The sequence below is a fragment of the Brassica napus genome, chromosome C1 (assembly GCF_020379485.1).
Source record: "Brassica napus cultivar Da-Ae chromosome C1, Da-Ae, whole genome shotgun sequence".
Taxonomy (NCBI): Eukaryota; Viridiplantae; Streptophyta; class Magnoliopsida; order Brassicales; family Brassicaceae; genus Brassica; species Brassica napus.
Genome location: NC_063444.1, coordinates 18,679,406 through 18,700,827, shown reverse-complemented (window position 1 = coordinate 18,700,827; position 21,422 = coordinate 18,679,406). Strand labels below are relative to the sequence as shown.

Below are 21,422 nucleotides of genomic sequence, written 5' to 3'. Positions count from 1 at the left end.
ATTCGGGTTCGGATATTACCCGTTCGGATTCAGATATTACCCGAATGGGTGAAATAAGTAATTTGTTGTGTTGTTATAGAATTAGATTATTTTTAGACCGAGCTGGTGAATATATACTAGACAGACGTTTATATTTCGAGTCTGTACGTATATTCTATAACAGCTTGATATATTAGATTTGAATACAGTTTGCCGGTGATTTTGTTTTCAAAATTTTGATTCTTAGATATGTATCAGGAATGAAACTAATTTTTACATATGTCCATTTTTTAAATTGACACTTATGTAATTCACCGAGTTCATAGAATAAGTTTTTTTTTTTTTTTGTCATCAGAATAAGTTAAAAAAAACTTAACTCATATCAATTAAACAAAGACCAGAACGAAATCACAATTTTATAGAGGCAGAAAATGAAATCACTTACGGAAAGTCAATAGTAAAAAAATTGGGAGAAGAAAACCTAATCCTCTTTCGCCATTATACAATCGATGTTGCCTATTTGGTTTCGGTGATTTGTGTCAGCCGCAAAACTTAATTTCCTTTTGTGCGTATCAAGTCTTAAAAATAATTAAAATGAGATGTAATGCATTCACTCTTCAACAACGATGATATATTGAAGATACCAACATTTGTATTGGTCATTCTATAATCGATAAAGATTGTAGTGTTACAAAATGTTAAAACTATTTAATAAAAAACCATTATTATAAAAACTCACTCCGCGCATGCGCGCGGGTTATCATCTAGTATGTAAATAATTTTATAAAAGACAAATGATAATTTCTCATATTCTATATCCTCAAACTAAGCACAGTACAGTATAATCTGGTACAAAAGCACAATACAAATGCCTATTACAAATGTGGACCGATATCCGCTGAGAACACCACAAACTTCATCTTGTCTTCCAATTGTAGCCCAAAAATGGTTGCACACCATGTTGTTGGATATCTATGAGTAAGTGTATCACACAACTAAGATGGAAACGTCATGCATTTGGCATGAAATTCTATATACTTCAAGAAAACACTCCACTATCACCACTTTGTACGTTTTGTAGTACTCCTGATTTTGAGATCCGCTCATGTGTGAATTCATTTGGGTTCATCTTTTTCTTCTTGCCGTGAGCTAACTCACGAAGCATGTACGCCATTATGTGATGTGGGCAATAGGATACACAACTGTAGCAATTTCTTCATCCTTTGAGTGAATAATACCACTATCCCAAATCACTATGTGCCTCCTAGAAATTGATATGAATTGATACCCATAATGCTACCCAATGATTGTTTTTGATGTGTAAGGGTGCATATATATTATCCACCTACAGCCCCCATATCTTTTTATGCAATAGGCTAGCTCGTCACATGTGTAGTATTCTAAGGCTCCAAGAGGGAGTTGTTTATCTGAGCAGTCAAGAATGAGAGAAGAGTTCAGAAACTCTAAGTTCTTCGCTGTCCACACTCGACCAAACAAAGCATCGAGCAGGCAAATTCTGTCCTTCTTAAACTATTCTGGTGCTTTGAAAATTGAAGCTTTAAGGATTAGTTCCAGCAACCATGTCATTCACAAAATTAGACAAGTATAAGTCAGAGAGAAGACTAGCACAAAGAAAAGTCTACATTCCATGTTATGCAGCCATTGTTGAGGAGTTAGTAGTATGTAGTACCAAAAACTTGAAGTACATTTCAAATCATGAGTTTTTTTACTAAACATTTATGTTAGTTTTGATTTTATTGAATATATGATTTTTTTTTAGATTTCAAATCAAATTTGAGACATTTTGGAAAATCCTCCATTGTTAATGTGTACAAAATAGCATTATATATGGATCTCTCAAAAGAGTTTCATGATATTGATTGTTGACAAAACGAAATAGAGCTTCTTTCAAAGAAAACAGGTTGTTCAAATAAAATGAAACAATTAATGTGATTCTACCAAGATATCACCATATTGTTCAATTAGTATTCCATCTTTTTAGTAATCCTCAAATCGTAATGGCTACACAACTCAAGAACTTATACGACTTGGTGACCGTAAGCACTTCATTAACCCACTCAATCTTACCCCAAATCTCACCTTCATGGCGCTTCTCAAATGCGATTCTCGCACACCAAATTCTCCTTTTCTGCTTTGCCTTGTATTCCTCATACCTGGGGACCCAGATAACTAATAGTTACCCACCATGGTTAACAATTTCAACAACACACCCCCCTCTTAAGCTATACTCATAATTTTCACCACGCAATACTTCCATATCCGAACCCTTGACCTCTCTCCACACTCTACTCTTAGTGTCATACCACAAGCAAAACCAGAGTTTGTAAAACAAAACATTACATCCTCTATCGCACACCAAACATCTATGTGTCCATAACTCTCGTGGTCCCAAAACTTCCCATGACGCTTCTTTTGGGTCATAAGCAAAGTTCTCCTCATCAGCTATTACGTAAATCTTTCCTCTAAACACATTGGTTAGAAACCAGTTGCCACGAAACTCAGTAGCTCCATGGATCAGCAAGGGACACCAAGTTTGAGTCTTTATGTCTAATACTTCCATCCAATTGTCGTCTTTCCGGTCATCTTCCATTACATATATTTTCCCATCGATATAAAACTCATACGCAGCGTCACGGGCCACCAACATGTTTGGACCGTCACGCCACGTGTGACTCCGACAATCAAAGATACGAACACGTGAAGACGGCGGCCCCTTGTAGGGTCCACCGATTAAGTAGATGTCCGAACCAACAGCTACGGTGGAAAAATATGGTACGTGTTGAAGATGGGAACATGAACGTACCGGAACCAACGAATAGTCTTCAAGAATTTCATCGTCATCAGCTAGGGTTTCATCGGCGGGTTTCATCCAAAGAGTAAACCATTTGGGATGTGGGATATTTGGCAAGTCCTCTAAGCAAAAATAGAGGCATGGTTCGGTGGTTGTGATGTGAGATCGTGTAGTGTAGAGTTCTGGAGAAGAGAGGAGAGAGAGGAATCTCTTGGAGACGAGAGAGAGATTAGGGTAATTTCACTTGGAGATACGGGCAAGAATGTTCTCTATGATATCGTCTGGGAGTGATGAAAACGACAGGGGTTCAGGCTTAGTCTTCGTCTCTATCTGATTTGGTTTAGCTTCTTTGGGGATCATTGCTGGAAGAAGATGGAGTCGACGCCAGTGGTGGTGGAGGAACAGTTCTGAATTAGGTCTAGAGTATTAACAAGATTGCTTTCCTTTAGCTTTTATTTATAGCAAAATAACACACGTGTTAGAATAGAGGAATTCAACGCAGCATTTGAACAAAACATTTTAAAATGACACCATTATGTAACTTAAAAGGGGATTAAAAGAAAAAAAAAGAAATCATTGTAACACACAAAATAAATCTAAACAAAGTGAGAAATCTATGTGATCTACAGATATTTGCTTTCGTATGGATGCAGGGCCGGCCTAGAGCTAAAGTCCGTAAAGCAAGGGATTTAGGTGCAATGGATTATTAACAATTTAGGGACGTCAAATTTTAACAGTTGTCCAAACTATAGTGGTTTGTGTACATGTCTTCTAGTCTTATTGTTGGTTAGATTCTTAGAGCATCATTATCCCTAAGATACACTTAGGGGATCTTAATCATATTTTAATACTTTTTTAGTAATAAAGTGGGTTAAGAAATTTACGTAAGAGACATACAATTTTAGGATCTCCATTGCAAGTATCTTATTTAGGATTCTTAAAATAAAATAAAAAAACATTTTTTGATTTAAGATAAAATTTATTTATTATATAATACATATATGAAGATAACATTTAAAACATAGAATTAAAAAAAAAACATAAAAACAAAGATTAGTAAAAAAAGGAGAATAATTTTTAAAAAACATACGAGCTCAATTGTTGGCTTCATCACGTCCAAATTTACGTCATATATGTTCAACCAAATCGGCTTTCAGTTGTGCATGCATTTGTCTATCACGAATTCTAGTTCGAACCCCCATCATATTGGCGATATTTGTAGGGATATCTGTAGAATACGTGAGATCCACATGTGAACTTCCGTTGTCTTCTCCTTGTTGGAACTCAGAAACATCAAATTGAGTGTATCCATCTCGTTCGTCCTCTACTATCATTGTATGGAGTATGATACATGCTCTCATGATCTTCCCAATTTTGACTTTATCCCAAAAAAGTGCTAGATTTTTAACAATGGCAAAGCGAGCTTGCAGGACTCCAAAAGCACGCTCGACATCTTTTCGGACAGCTTCTTGACGTTGAGCAAATAAAACTACTTTCGGCCCTTGTGGTATTGGAATAGATTGGATAAAAGTCGCTCATTTCGGATAAATATCATCAGTGAGATAGTAAGCCATATGATACTCTCTTCCATGGACAGTGAAAGTGACGTGTCTCTAAGGGACATATCTTCTGAACCTAAATTAAAATACGTTTCTTGTTTCATTTTCCATTATTCTTTTTCATTAAATCATCATTTAACCTAAGATACAAGATAAATGGATAATGGTGCTCTTACGTCTTCTAGTTTTTTTTTCTTCTCTTCCTTTTTTTGCTTTTTGATAATGATGACAATAATTTGACTTTATTCTTTTTATCATTATACGATTGTTTTTATGAAGAATCTTATTGTTTTTTTTAACTATTGTAGTTATTTTTGATTATTGAATATAAATTATAAAATAAATATTAAATCAACTCTTAAGGCCATTTATTTCTGAAATATTTGTAACCTGTTCCATTGATTGTTATTCCATCTCCCAATTTTCCATGTAAGTTTTATTTTCAATTTTTTTTTTTGTGATTGCCGTTATTTTTAAGAATTTATAAAAAAGTGACGAAAAAATTCCTAAGATCTAAGCAAACATAAAACTATTATGAATTAGGTTATATTTCTGAGTCTTAGAAATATCATAACTTTTTACAAATTGAACGGATGATTGCTATTTTTACAAAGGATTTTTTACCGTATATTATTAGTATTTCCAACCTTAGTTGTTGTATTTAAAAGCTGAAGCTCAGAGAAAATTAGTTTGTTCGAGTATGTACACTATAAAGTGAGTTATCAATGACATCACTAGAATATTAAAGAGCTACAATGATATTTTGCATGGTTCTGTTTGCATATCGAAAATGCGAAAAAGTTATAACTGGGGGCAGATTTTTTTTATGCGCTTTAGGCGCCATTCATGTCTGAACCGACACTGTATAGAAGAGTTATTTATTTAGTATTTGTTATGTAAATATACTTCAAATAATTAAATTTAAAAGGATCAGGAATCCTCAATCCCTTAGACTATATTTGAAAAGCGTTTTTGCCACATGTCCTCTTTACAATCAATTTCACAAAACAAATATGACATGGCTACTGAAATTGATGACATGGCTTCCGAAAAAATATGACATGGATAATTTCATTTAATGTTGATTTATATTTTTGACAAATTTATTACAATATTGTAATAATTCATATATTATATTTAATATTGATATTTCTTTTTGGTAAACTCTTTTTAAATATGGTAATAGCTCATACACCATCTATAAAATAAATAAATTCATATATAACATTTTAAATTTCAAAATATTATTATTTTTGTATAATTATACAATTTGTATTACTAAAACTTTCAAAGATTTCTACAATTTTATAAAAAAATTAAATATCTAATCATAAGAACATTAGTTTCTTATATATCTACAAATTTTATAAATATTGTTTAGGCTAAATTTTTGATAATTATACAATTTTATATCATTTTATTAGTTTTATACAAATTGATTTAATATATATCAAATCTATATTAAATATTAGTAAGAAAATAGTAAAATCTATAATATTTAATAAAATTTATTTTTAAATATAAGTTAGATTTAAAAAAATTTTGTACTGCAGGAAAACATCTAGTAAACATTGAAAATCATTGTAAACAACTAAACAAAGTATGTCGCCAGAAAGAAAAAACATCTAAACAAAGGACGGAATTTGTGTACATGGTGCAATTTCTCTACTTTTTTCTATAAAAAAGTTTTTTATTTTATATATATCTACAGTAAAAGAATATTGTACAATTATTTTAATATAGCTAAATTAGTTTAATTTAGGGGAGGGGGAGGGGCAGGGGCGGATCCATGCCTTTAGCAGGTGGGGCAGGTGCCACAAGGCTACTTTTTAAATACTCTGTAGAAAGATATAGATAGATAGAAGTTGTCAGCTCTTTTGTCTTTAATTGTCCATGGTGCCCAAAATAACTCAAGCTCGAACCCGATCACTTGTTTTTGTTTTTCAGATTGTTTACACACTTTATTACATTTATTAGTCACTTTTTCAGAAAATAAATGTTCATTTCTCGTTTGATGTTGTTATCTAATAGAAATAATTTTCTTTTCTTCTTTTTCTTTATATTGGGTTTTAACTTTTTAAAAAAGTTTCTTTATTTAAATTTTATTTTAACATCTATTTTTATCAAGTTTATATTTTTCAACATTTAAACAAATACAACAACTAAAATGAATACACTTTATCATAATAAAATTATATATAATATCTAATTTTTAATATTACCAAAAAATATGTAGCACTATAAAGATTGTTTTATCTTTTTATATGACTTTTTAAAAATAATTATAATTTTCTTAAAATAATAAAATTTTATATAATATAATATAATATAAATAAAATATGTTTTATTGAATAATTTAATTTATAGTTAATATAATATATATTGTGCCCCATGTTAAATTAGTTTTTGGATCCGTCCCTAGGGGGAGGGGTATAAGGAAAAACAAAGAAAATAAATGTAACAAACCTAAACTCAGTATAATCATCAAGTATAATCATTAACAAGATTCATGGAAATGGTTTGTGGCTCCCTCCGTATCTGTTATTTTGGTGTTTCTCTTAGCTTTAGCCTTTAGGAACTCTATAGGGTTTTGTTCTAGATTTTTGATGGGGAAAGAATCAAAGGTATAGACTTCTATTTATAATAAAACTAAAAGAAATCCAAAGTTTAATTTTAATGGATATGGACTTATGCACTTAGCGGACTTTTCTTTCTAAACTCAAAAAGTTTTTGGTTTTGGGGATATGGATGTTACAGTTCTCCTTATTTTAATGGAAATTCGTTCCGAATTCCAATCGCCAAGTTTCAAACAATAACACCATATCCCAAAAATACACCAAAGGCAAACACAATCAAGAGGAGAACTCATCATGAAATGAAACTTTTTTTTCCATCCAGAGTTTATTAAAGAGTAAAGCCCAAAGAACCACGCCCACACGTTACAAAGATAAAAAACCATAAAGCCCAAACAGCAGGACGAACTAAAATAAACTTATTCAATGAACTCTTTTAAAACCAATAAATAATTTAATAAATAAAACGGACTTGTTATAAAAATAATGAAAAAGTCTATCTATATTCATAACATAGAGGTTCCTTATATAGGAGATTACACCGTCATAGATAAATGGAAAGATTACAAATCATAATTTCTTGGTTATGAGCCATCCACAATCTGGTTCATAACACTCCCCCTTGGATGCCGTAACCATTTAAAGCTTGTAATGTGCTTTAATGTTGTCTCATTAAAACCTTACCAGGAAAACCCAATTGGGACAAAACCATGGTGAAGGAAAAATAGTACAACACACATTACTTCTCCTGATTTGGACATTACTGAAGGTCCCTTGGACCTCTCCAATTTTCTGCAATCCGTGGGTGATGAAGATCTTGGGCAGAATATGCTTCGTCCTCGAACATGATAGTTGGTTCTTCTTTACCATCGGCCATGCCACAATCTGATCGAACATATTGAGTCATCGACCTCAAATACACACACACGAAATCTTGGATGATGTTGCTGTGATATGCGTGTACCACCATGTGTAAAACATAACCTGTCTGAAAACAAATCAACAAAACCAAATAACCTCTCTTTGGGCTGGTTAGTATAAAATAAACCAAAATTAAATGCTTCTTCATCGTCCTTCTTATGGACCAATCAGATCAGTGTCTAAAACAAGACTTCTGCATCGTCCATCTCAGGACTAAATGGACTTCTTTATCGTCCACCTTTGGACTGAATGGATCAGTGTCCAAAACAAGTGATCTCACGCCCATGTACTAGATAATGGGTGAGACTGGTCCATATTAAATCTTTTGAGTACCCCTTTCTGTATATACTATTTGATGCACAAGGATTTCATTGTTAATGTACTCAAGCTGTAATCCCAAACAAAACTTTGTTTTCCAAGATCTTTCATCTCAAACTCTTTCTTGAGATATTCAGCTGTTTGGGAAATTGTATCCAGAGGTTCCTAGGATATTCAGATCATATATTTTGATGATTATTAATACTGTTCTCGAGAACTTGTTGTACTTTCAGCTCAATACCCTCTAGTACTTTCATTATCTAGTGGACCATATAAATATGCAGTCACTACGACAACTTGACCAAAAAAAAAAAAATATAGCCAGACTTATGATAAATCTAAAAGTAGTTGCATCCACCACATGGGAGTATGTCTCCTCATAATCTATTCTGGTCTTTGTGAGAATCCTTGTGCAACATCAGCTTTATATCTCACGATTTCTATTCCTCATAAGACCCATTTATATCCACTGGTTTTAACATCCTATGGCATCTTAATCATATGGCCAAATACGCCTTTTTTTCTTTAAACTATTTAACCCCATGTTTCCATTCAATCCAATCTGTTATACGAGTGCGCACTCTTATATTGACGTGGGTTCATGATCCTCGCTTATATTCATAAATTCAAGTGCTACCTTATATGCAAATAAATCATCTTATGTCGACATTCCTTATTGGTTCCATTATGTTCCAGACATGATATAATCGATTGAGATTCATTATTATCAGGACCTTTAATACTTTGCAGCTTGGCGTCCCAAGCTACATTGTTTGGTACCTGTACCTTAGCCGGCCGGCCTTATCTCCATGTCTGGGATGGTTTCCTTAGTAACCTCGGATTTGGATTTTGATTATCATTATCTGCACCTTTCTTTTGTTTCCGAGGATTCTTATCTTTTGGAACCTATTGGTCTACCACATTTCATACGTTGTTTAGACTGTGTAGCAACTTGATTGTGTCTCTTCTTGGACATCAAATTCGTTGGTGCTTTACAAGCTGGTTTATATATGACTTAGTCATTCTTTTTCGGGTCAGCAAATGTGTCTGGCATTTGATTAGCTAGCTTTGTAAATGTATAATCTTTGGACGTCTATTTCACATTCTTTAGTTCGAGGATCTTGCCAAGACATTGATGGTTGATTCCATTCTATTTCTTTTATCATTCTTTTACCAACTTTATTATTTTTCTCCTCCTGGTCTTAAAATAATCTATGTACATGGCCTCAAATATAATCACCCATAGTTGGCTCAAGGTACTTTATTATTGTGGGAGAATCATATCCAACATATATCCTCATCCTCCTTTTGAGGTCCCATCTTAGTTCTCTGTGGTGGAGCAATTAGTACATAGACGGCACGTCCAAATGTCTTATGATGGGGTATGTCTGGCTCTTGACCCGTTAATAATTGTGATAGGGGATATCTATGCTCACTAAATGGCCTGATGCATATTAACTTAGGTGCATGTAAATTTCGTGTGGCCCAAGCTGTGAATGGGAGTTTTGACCTCATAAGTTATGGTCTATCAATCAGCTATTTGCGTTTTAAAAGATTTCGGCCAAGCCGTTCTTGGTATGGACATGTATCACAGAATTGTCCACACTTACCCCCATGGACATACCATAATCATTTAAACGCTTGGGACATGTATTCACCAGTATTATCTAGACATATAGTCTTTATTATGAAAAAGTGGCTCGTAGCCGTTTTACTGGTGATGGCCTAATGAGTTTCCCTTGTGTACATGCTACACACGTGAGATTCTTTGGGATAACTCTTCTTATCTTTTAATGTGTGTCTTTTGAATATCAATTTTTGCATCATGTTTGGACCAGGATGGCCAATCCGGTCATGCCTTAAAGTGTATATTTTCGCAGGCTTTTAGCTCTATCATACTGATCTATGCATAGTCTAGGTCAGTAGAGAATGCAGGTATAGTCTTTAGGACTTATTATGGCCTTGAGCGATTTTATACATATATCTGAAGGAACTCTTTGTTTCCTTTGCCCATTGTTTCAATATCATTCATTCTTATATCTTTAAAACTCAATAGGCTGCTCTTGATCTTAGAGCTGGGTGAATATAAGGCATCACTGATTTCTAGATGCATACCCTTAGGCAATAATATATTAGCTTAGCCATAGTTTTCTTTCAAACTGGCGATACCTGCTTTAGTACTTGATATCTTGCGTATTTACATTTTTTTATCCATTCACCCATGTGCATTTTGATCATCTAGACTAGGATTTAGCCATGTTTAGGTTGCATTTTGCATAAATAAGTCTTTATTAGGTATTGGAGTACCGCATGGAGTTCTCAGATACATTTGGGTGTATTTGGAGCTCAAAAGAGGTGTAAAGGTGATCATTGGACGAAGCAAAGCGTTGGGAGCGACCTTCTCGGAGCAACACCGTCAAGTCGCTCTGACCTGCCTTATCAGAGCGACCTTACCAGAGCGACGCGGAGAAGTCGCTCGCGCTTTCATCGCTCGGAGACACGAAAACGGACCCGGAGCGACGTCTCGCAGCGACCCCTCCAGGTCGCTCCCGAAGCCTGGAGCGACCTCTCGGAGCGACTACTGGAGGTCATTGCGCGCCTATTGTTTGCTCGAATTCATGTTTACTCAAGGGCCTTTTAGTCATTTCATTATGCACGTTTTTACTTTCTAAACCTATGTTTTAAGTACTTTTTGGAAGCCACCAGGCATTATATCTTTTATCAAAAGAAAAGCACCAAAAACCTCTTGGAAAGTTCATCTCTTTGAATCAATTTGATCATTTTGTTATTGCAATTCTGTTATTTTCATATCTATTATCTGTAGTTTTTCTCTACATGATTAATCTGAAATCCAATATGGGTTTAAGAGAAATCATGAAGAGTAGTGAGTAATCCACTCTTGAATTTATGGGTTAGGGAGATTAAAGGTGATTAGTCTTGATCTAGGATGTTATAGTGTAGATCCTCCTTATTCCTTGCTAGTAGAGTATTCATAATGCATCATCTGAGTTGGCCTCTCAAAAGTTGATATTTAGGCATTTCCCACCCACAAGGTGTTTGATGAAATGCTTGAGACAACTTTCCTAAGCTTTTAACATACTTTACCAAAGACATTTGTTGTTAAAGGTGTTAAGATAGCCAATAGACTTGTTAGTAATGATTGCTTTCATATTATTCAACCAAAGACATTTGATGTTTGAAATATGTTAGTAAATGAACATTCATCTAGACATAGAGTTTGTTTAAGATTGTGTCTAAGCTTAAGGTTGATAGTTTGATTGATCATTTGCCATCTTTAGTTCGAAACTTGATCACCCAAGGTCTAATTTCTATACCCATGAGTTCTCTTTTATCATAACCAAAGAAAGTCACTTCTTTTATTGTTTTATTGTTCTGTTATTGCATTCTATTATTAGTAGTAGGATAAAACCATCCAAATTATCGGTTGCACTTAGATTAAGTACGTACTTGCATTCTCGGTGCTTTGAATCCCTTAGAATTGGTTCGATAATCTTTTATACTACATCATTTGTCTTAGGAGCCTTGAAAACTCCTAACATCAAATTGGCGCCGTTGCCAAATTCTGGGTAGATTTGAACATTGAGATTTAGTTACTTGCTTGAGTCTAAGTCATTTTTATTTTCTTTTGTTAATGATTCTCCTTCTTCACCTCCCTTTAATTTACAGGTGTATGAACTTGAGGAGCAGAGGTCCATCAAACCTAGTTCCAAGAGCTGCAGACATCAGAGCTTTAGAGAGAGAGTGTGCTAGAAAGAGAAGAGAAGAAGAGCAACATGCTCACTTGCAGAGATTGGATACTGATATGGGAGACATACCTCAAAATGATGCGGACGCCAATGGAGCTAACAACGTTCCACAAAACCAACAGCGAGCAGCTCGACCCATTGGCACTTATGACCGCCCCAACATTCATGGTCATAGATTGGGAATCCGAGCACCAGCTGTAGCAGCCAACAACTTTGAGATCAAATCAGGACTCCTCAACGTGATCGAAAACAACAAGTATCATGGCTTGGCTCTAGAGGACCCATTTGATCACTTGGACAGGTTCGACAGCTACTGTGGGTTGTCAAAGACCAATGGTGTGTCCGAAGATGCCTTAAAGCTCAAGCTATTCCTTTTCTCTTTGGGCGATAAGGCACGTCAGTGGGAAAAGTCTCTACCCAGCGACTCTATAACCACCTGGGATGACTGCAAGAAAGCATTTTTGGAGAAGTTCTTCTCTACTTCAAGAACTGCTAAGCTGAGAAATGAGATTTCCAGTTTTCAACAGAAGAACTTGGAAGGATTCAGTGAAGCCTGGGAGAGATTCAAGGGCTACCAAGCTCAATGCCCACACCATGGCTTCTCTAAGGAAAGCTTACTAAGCACATTTTACTGGGGTGCTCTTCCTAAGTATAGGGCCAGACTGGATACAGCTAGCAATGGGTTCTTCTTGGGGAGAACTGAGGAAGATGCAGAAGAGCTGGTTGACAACATGGTAAAGAGTGATGCAGTCTACTGTGGAGACCACGACAGAGGCAGAAGAACAGATGACAAGCAGACGAGAAAGGAGTTGAAAGCTCTACAGGATAAGATAGACATCCTCATTGCTGATAAAGCCACCCAAGAGCAGCTGCACTTTGTCGGTAACCCAAGCCAAGAGACACCACCTGTTGTTCATGAGGTTGAGGGTTTGGAAGGTCAAGAAGAGCTGTGTTTCATCAACAACAATGGTAGCTGGTACAAAAAAGAGCCCAACTTTCAGTACAACAACTACCAACAGAAATCCTATTCCAACAACCAACAGAGTGGTTATCAGCCTCGAAACAACCAACAAGGCAGCTATCAGCCTCAACAAAACCCTCCTCCTGGTTTCAACAACAAAGGACACCATTCTTCCCAACAACAAGCTAATCCTTCTACCTCTACTCCTCAAGTCAGCAGCATTGATGCCCTACTGAAACAAATCTTGGAGTCTCAGACAAGAAGTGAGAAGCATGTTGGTTATGAGTTGAAGAACCTTCACTCAAAGATTGATGGAAGCTACAATGAGCTCAACAACAAGTTCAGAACCTTGGAGAACCAGTTTGCTGCCATGAACACTCAACAAAATCGCCAACAAAGTTCTTTACCTGGAAAATCTGAGCAAAATCCCAAGGAGACCATGAAAGCTATCTCCCTCAGGAGTGGTAAGGAGTTACCTCAAAGGGCTCTCACCAAGGATGCTGAGAAACAAGGTGAGGGGGTTGCCATCAACATAGATGATGAAGTGGTGATTGTTGTTGGGGTAGAAAACGGTTACGACGAAGTTAACGTCCAAATCCCCGCAAAAGGCAAGTATGTCTTTTCGCAACAAATCATACTCGGTCAAGAGAACGTCACAACGTATGTTCCCGAGATAAACCTTCGTCCGAATTCTATTTAGATCAAACATAAGCCGTCGGAAACATACCCAGACCGGTTACGGATAAATCCGAGTATGACGATCAGAACACGGACGAACCAAGCTCGATCATTACGCTACTACCGCACATGCACGCTGTCCGGTTGCTACGTAGCGACCAAGCTCTTCCGAAACATCGATACGACAATTAGTCCATGCATTCTCATCTACCCTTTGATGCTGTCTCCCGAAGACCATAGCGAACCAATTTCATGTTTCCCGCCATTCTAAGTCATCGATCAAACTTTACGGTAAAAACCGCGGAAAGTTCGTTCTTTATCGAAAGAAGCCGTAATAAATGCTTCGAGTCAGAAGACGGCCCAAAAGGACCTAAGACATGACTCGAGGCCCAACTTATGATTTCTTAACCTGCAGCCCATAAGCCGCATGACGGTTTACGCTTGGTTCGGAAGGAAAGATAAATGTCAAGTTTTCGCGGATAAATACGAAATTTGGAAGATAATTACGAGGATCGGAAAAAATGGAATATCTCCATTTTTATGCTATGACGGTTTAAGGGCATAAGAGAAAAAGCGCAAACTGACCTAGGAGCCAGTATATAAGGAGTCCTAGGCGAGAAGCATGGGAGGACTTTTTCTCAGAGCAGACTTAGCACTTAGAGCAATTAGGCATATTTCCGTTTTTGTTATTCGACCTGCGACTCAACTAGGTTATTGCCATCTTAGGTTTTAGAACTATGAATCTCGCCGACAGCTCTTGTAGCTCAGGCTCTTACCTTGTTGTAATGCTCAAACGCGAATTCGGAATAAGATCTACTTTGCTCTCTTTTCGATTTCTTATACTTTATCGTTGTTATTTTTGTGTTATGATTGCTTGGCGTGTGGTATTAGCAGATTTACGGGACCTGTGGGAAATTAGGATTTTCCTAGTTTCCTTATTTAAACGGAAATCGACAGTGCGAATTTCGGTTCCCACAGTTTGGCGCTAGAAGGAGGGGGGGGGGGGTACGGATCAATCTAACTCTCAACCACATCACGCTAAACCAGACATGTCAACCGACGACGCGGATAACGTGCAGACTCCTCTTAACGGAAGCAGTGGCACTAACCTCCACACTCCCAAAGCGGACGTATCCGCGGCCAACACACCAGCCAACGCTGCGGCACTCGAGGAGTTTAAAAAGATGTTCGCCACCTACGAAAAAAGGTTGGAAGAACAGGATAAGCTCGTGAGCACCTTGACCAAACAAGTTGAAACTTTAACGGCAAGGACTCGAGCAATCCGCCCCCGCGGAACCACTAAAGTCCGCGGGAAAAGACTCGACTTCGCAACCCCACTCGACAGGCCTAAAGTCGCGCAGAAACGACCTTCGGGTCAAAACCCTAGCGATAAATCTCCCTTCGAAAAGGGAAACCCCGAAAGTCTTCCGCATCCCGCGAAGGCTTCGGAGGACAACGGAGTCGAGCACTTCGACCTGGATCCTAGCGATGTCTCCAACGAGACTGATGAGGACGTCGACAGACATCCAAGGAGGACCAGAAGGGGAACGATAACAATCGTTGCAGAGTCAACATGATCATTGGAGGATCGCAATTCTGCAACAATACGGTTTCGGCCATCAAGGCTTACCAGCGGAAGGCGGAGTCGAGCGCAAACTGGCCTACATAGTCTCCTAACCGAGATGATCAGAATTTCTCAATCACCTTCACGAAGGAGGAAGCCGGCGGGATCGATCAACCTCACTGCGATCCGCTCGTCATAGATCGCGTCATACGAGATCTGGAGGTCGGCAGAGTACTCATTGACAAGGGAAGCACGATCAATGTAATCTTCCGTGACACTCTCAATCGGATGAGCATCAAACTGGGAGAAGTAACTCCTTCGCCGAAACCACTCACGGGTTTTTCAGGCAAAGTATCAATGACCCTCGGGTCAATCCAGCTGCCAGTCATGGCCAAGTAGAGCACGAAAATTATCGAATTCGCGGTGGTCGATCATCCAGCTGCCAGTCATGGCCAGCTGCCAGTCAAGGCCAAGGAGACCATCTACAACGTGATCATGGGAACCCCGTGGCTCAACGCCAAGCAAACCGTTCCATCAACGTACCACCTAGGCGTCAAGTTCCCGACCCCAAACGAAGTCGCAGCTCTCTGGGGATGTCAAAAACAGTCGCGACTATGCTTCCTCGCGGAGCACAAGTTAAGGCAGATGACGACCTCTGCAAAGGCAAATCGCAAGCGCACGAAGATAGACAAATCTTCGGCCAAAAACGTTTCAAGAAAAGACGATTTAACATCGTCTGCTGATGCAAACGCTTCGGGTGTCGAAACTCAACACGATTCTGAAGCTGACACTACGACTCAACCGGAACATCCGGAGGAGAACGCTGACCCAGCCACGGTCGTCACGATCAAGGCGGTCAGCACGACGACAATCGCCGAGTAAAAATGCTCGCGGCATAAAATAGAACTACGAGATTGCTTGATCCTCGAAAGAGGTACGTAGGCAGCTCGCCGAAAGACGAGTTCAGCTATCCCCCTCTCTAAAAAGGGGGGGGGGGGGAGTGGGTGTGTATACTCGTATACTCCCACATAGGAAAAGATGTGTTATTGTAATCGAGTTTCATAGAGATTTCGAAATTTTTTACTACAATATGCATCGCTCCTTTTTAAGACACTTGCACTTCAGCAGCCTCTTACGGCCCAAAATCACAAAACATTCCCTCTTCAGCACCGAAAATATACGAATAGTCTTCGAAATAACTGCGAGACGTCGCCAAGTTAAAAGTCGAGACGATGCGAACAAATTGTCCGAACGCGACCACAAAAACCTTACACTCTGTTCGTCGATTGGCCCCGACGAACACATCAGCCGTCTTAAACAAACGCAACTTGATCACTCTTTTGATTTTCGAACGTCCAACACAAGGACGAAAGCGCGCTACAAAAAAAATCCAAAATTTTGGTCTAGCACTTCCAGTTGGCTTAAAAATTGTCTCTAGAAAGATGCTCGATTCGTACCAAACAAGCCATATAAGCCGAGAACCTATCGCGGACTTTAAATCGGTACGAATCAGGTAGAAATCGCAACAGGAAAATCGATAGCCGGCTAGTCACCGCACAAACCTTAAAGCCGAGAGTAAACCTAGGTCTTGCCCTAAACCCATCGCATTGGTCTCAGACATCTCAAAGACATGATATCTAAACGATACGAGATCCTAAAACATGTCTCTCCGTTCATATCTCAACGTTCCCGAAAGTTCGAAAGAATAAATAATTTTTACGAAAACTCACGTCACGAACAAACCAACAGATCGAACGCCTCAACGAAGTTAAATATGAGAAGACAACTCATGTTTACTTCAAACCCACTCGAAACAAAGTAACTAAAACAAACATCCATTATATATAAACCGCATAGCGGTAGGGGTTCAAAGCCACCAACGGTCAGTCCCGATAAAAATAAAAGCGGCCAAAACAGGCCCATACAAAGTTCGAATGGCCACTCTCGGCCGGACATATATGAATGAAGGCCACACTTAGCCGCAGAATACTAGATAAGGGAAAAACTTCTTCCCGTCAAAAACTAACCTCTCACAGATCAAAGTTAAAATTCCCGGACAAGGAAGCTCCGAATGTATCCGCAGGATAGTTCACTTCCTCATCGCCACCGGAAAACTCGGTCGTGGTCTCTACGGTATCAGGAGAAACTGGGATGGGATCCCAGAATCCCTGAATCCTCCCGTCGATCGGAGAAATGAGCGTCTCAGCATGAGCATGATCCTTCATGCTGCCTTTCATTAACTCCATCTCCCTCTCGAAAACGTAGTCATCCGCCCGCGTCTTCCAAAGGCTCCCAACTGAACCGCGACACTCACGGAAGTCGCCCAGCGAGTTAAAAGCATCCTTGAGGTTCCCGTACTCGACTTGGAATTGAGAGGCGCGAGTCTTCATCACCTCGACAATCTCCCTCTTGCCCTTCCGTTCCGCCATACGAACAGTCCTCGCACGATCACAAGCGAGTTGAGCATCTCGCGCCAACATGTCGTCTCGCATGCGAGCAAGATCCCTTTCCGCCTTCTCCGCTTTAAAGCGGTAGATCATGGCTTCTCTATGGCTCGCCTCAAGGGCCGATCCAAGCAAGTTCAAGCCCTGTAAAACCGATTGACACGTTATAAGCAAAAAAAAAATATATATATATATATATACACTTGAAACGATCGTCAAAATTCTTAAAGCCTATACCCCGTTGATGATACGAGATCCTTCCGCGACGACTTTCGGCCTCCCCAACTCATTCGTGTACGGAGGAGCATCGAAGCCCGAGGGAAGACCAGCGAAGAAATCATCAAAGTCCGGAATAGGGACCTCGCTCGTACCGCTTCCATCGCCAAAAGCAAGGTCCGGATCCCATCCTGGAAGCATGCAATCGTCCATCGAAAACTCAAGGTCACCGAGGTCAATATCTTTCCCCTCGAAGAATTCAGCCCCATCGCAACCGTGGGAGTAGCGTCGGGACCTTGATCGTCAGGCTCGGAATCCTCCCTGTTTCCCCGCCCAAAGCAGGACTAGGATGCACAAACCTCAACGCCTTTCGAACTCTCTTCGGCGTAAAGGAGGTCCAGAAGAAAGGACCGTTCCTGAGCAGATCCCTAACCGCGATAATGTCCTCAGGAAACAGAGCAGGGGGATTGATGAAGGGACGATCGTTCGGCAACCTCCGGAACAATGGGATACAACTCTTCTCGACAGACACAGCGTCCACACGAACGAAGAAGAAAAACTTCTTCCACGAGTTGAAGTTAGAAGTAAACCCCTTAACCACTGACATGAAGTTCCGAGGGACCAACCTGTACTTGTCCGTATCCTTGATGATCTGCAACCTAAGAAGCGCTTCGAAATGATCGACGGTAAGAGAGAGACCATGCTCATAGCCCAGGATCAGGACTCCAATGAGGTGCTGGATGCCAAGGGGATTCAGTTGGCTTATCGCCACCCCGAAACGATCCAATACACGGACGATAATTTCGGGAATCGGGAACCACAAACGACAGCGCACTACGAATGCTTCGTAACAAGTAAAGTAACCCTCCGGGGGACTACTAGCACGCTCTCCTTGACGAGGAACCCTGAACTCCACCGCATCCGAAATATGGTAGAACAACCGCATGACCTCGAGGAATTCGCTAGTACTCCTACTTGGTGCACCTTCCTCGACTGGGCGACGGTTCATGACCGGGAACGATTTCTCTTTGGGAGGCGTGATCGAACCATAACACGCCGCCCACCATGCCTCGTTCTCGGCCGGGTCTACCGAATGAGGAACGAATTCTATCTTTGGCACACAGAGCTCTTCAGAAACGTTAGCGGGCAAGGACCCTTTCCTCGAAGTCCTCTTCTTACTCGACATCTCGTGCTTTTCTTTTTTACCAAGAAAGAAATGATAGAGAGAAAGAAAAAGAAGAAAGAATTTTTCAAGAAACCTCTCTATGAGAATGAGTAAGTGTAAAGATTGTGAAGAAATTACCTCCCTTCTTATAGGCATGAGAAATTACTATTTACTTGCGAATTTTTGGACACAAACTTCTCCCAAATACACCAATCTCGTCCGAACTCGCCGTACCGCACATTGGGATCTCACTAGAAATCCACGATCCTAACGAGCTGGGGGGCTAACTGTTGGGGTCGAAAACGGTTACGACGAAGTTAACGTCCAAATCCCCGCAAAATGCAAGTATGTCTTTTCACAACAAATCATACTCGGTCAAGAGAACGTCACAACTTATGTTCCCGAGATAAAGCTTCGTCCAAATTCTATTTAGATCAAACATAAGCCGTCGGAAAAATACCCAGACCGGTTACGGATAAATCTGAGTATGACGATCGGAACACGGAAAAACCAAGCTCGGTCATTACGCTACTATCGCACATGCACGCTGTCCGGTTGCTACGTAGCGACCGAGCGTTCGTTCCGCTCGGTCGCTACGTAGCGACCGAGCTCTTCCGAAACATCGATACGACAATTAGTCCATGCATTCTCGTCTACCCTTCGATGCTGTCACCCGAAGGCCGCAGCGAACCCATTTCATGTTTCCCGCCATTCTAAGTCATCAATCAAACTTTACGGTAAAAATCGCGGAAAGTTCGTTCTTTATCGAAAGAAGCCGTAATAAACGTTTCGAGTCAGAAGACGGCCCAAAAGGACCTAAGACATGACTCGAGGCCCAACTTATGATTTCTTAATCTGCAGCCCGTAAGCCGCATGACGGTTTACGCTTGGTTCGCAAGGAAAGATAAATGTCAAGTTTCCGCGGATAAATACGAAATTTGGAAGATAATTACGAGGATCGGAAAAAATGGAATATCTCCATTTTTATGCTATGACGGCTTAAGGGCAGAAGAGGAAAAGCGCAAACCGACCTAGGAGCCAGTATATAAGGAGTCCTAGGCGAGAAGCATGGGAGGACTTTTTCTCAGAGCAGACTTAGCACTTAGAGCAATTAGGCATATTTCCGTTTTTGTTATTCGAGCTGCGACTCAACCAGGTTATTGCCGTCTTAGGGTTTTAAAACTAGGAATCTCGCCGACAGCTCTTGTAGCCCCGGCTCTTACCTTGTTGTAACGCTCAAACGCGAATTCGGAATAAGATCTACTTTGCTCTTTTTCGATTTTTTATACTTTATCGTTGTTATTTTTGTATTATGATTGCTTGGCGTGTGGTATTAGCAGATATCCGGGACCTCTGGGAAATTAGGATTTTTCTAGTTTCCTTATTTAAACGGAAATCAACAGTGCGAATTTCGGTTCTCACAATTGTTGATGAGAAAATCAATGATGAAATCTTGGAGAAGATTGTGGAAGCCAAAGGTAAAGGAAAGGTTGGGGAAGAGAAGAAAACAGTGAAAGATGGTGAAGTTGTTGCCCCAGCAAGTGAGAATTCTTTTGTTCCTCCTCCCTATGAACCCAAACTTCCATTTCCTGGTAGATTCTAGAGGCAGATGCTAGAGAAGTACAAAGCTCTATTTGAGAAGCAAATGAGTGAAGTTCAAGTCACAATGCCCATCATTGATGCTTTCATGCTGATTCCTCAATATAGCAAGTTCCTGAAAGATGTTGTAGCTGCAAAGAAGAAAGAGATGGAGGGTATGATGATTCTCACTCATGAGTGCAGTTCCATCATCCAGAGGCTTGTTGTTCCAAAGAAGCTAGAAGATCCATGATGCTTCACAATACCTTGTGCTCTTGGACCTATGGTATTTGATAGATGTCTCTGCGATTTGAGAGCTAGTGTCAGCTTGATGCATTTATCTGTTGCTAAGAAGCTTTGTTTCACTCAGTACAAGAAGTGTAGACTGTCTCTGGTATTGGCTGATCGTTCAGTGAAGTACCCTGTGGGTATCTTGGAGGACCTCCCCGTTATGGTTGGAAACTATGAGATCCCTACAGACTTTGTGGTGCTTGAGATGGGTGAGGAAGCTCAAGATCCCTTAATCCTTGGAAGGCCTTTCTTAGCTACAGCAGGAGCTATTGTTATTGTGAAAGAGGGCAAAATTGATCTCCACTTGGGTAAATGGCACATTCTCCACTTTGACATCAAGGAGGTGATGAGGAAGCCAACAGTTCAAGGGCAAGTCTTCTACATTGAAGAGATGGACGCCCTTGCTGATGAGCTCCTTGAAGAGTTGTCACTAGAAGACCCTCTACAGCATGCTTTGACGATAGAGAGAGGGGTTGAAGTGATTGAAAACCTGGAGAGTACTGCCTATGGGATGATGCTAGATTCACAGCAGGGATTTGTCAGTAAGGATCAGTACGAGGAGCTTCCACAAGTGGTTCATCAAGAAGCCTCAGTCA

The 21,422-nt window shown here is 39.6% G+C and overlaps 1 protein-coding gene and 1 non-coding gene across 2 annotated transcripts; both read right to left on the bottom strand.

Moving 5' to 3' along the window:
- Positions 1-1,012: 1,012 nt before the first annotated feature.
- Positions 1,013-3,712, bottom strand: LOC106373925 (F-box/kelch-repeat protein At5g39560-like). Its single transcript, XM_048746249.1, has one exon. The coding sequence runs from the start codon at positions 2,867-2,869 to the stop codon at positions 2,177-2,179; it is 693 nt and encodes a 230-aa protein (XP_048602206.1). The 5' UTR covers positions 2,870-3,712; the 3' UTR covers positions 1,013-2,176.
- An 8,711-nt stretch (positions 3,713-12,423) lies between these two features.
- On the bottom strand, positions 12,424-12,530 carry LOC125580991. The gene has a single exon (XR_007318702.1). It is a non-coding gene; the product is annotated as a small nucleolar RNA R71 (small nucleolar RNA).
- Positions 12,531-21,422: the final 8,892 nt, after the last annotated feature.

Bases quoted from the DNA above. Each gene is read 5' to 3' on its own strand.
- LOC106373925 (XM_048746249.1), bottom strand. From the start codon at position 2,869: ATGAAACCCGCCGATGAAACCCTAGCTGATGACGATGAAATTCTTGAA.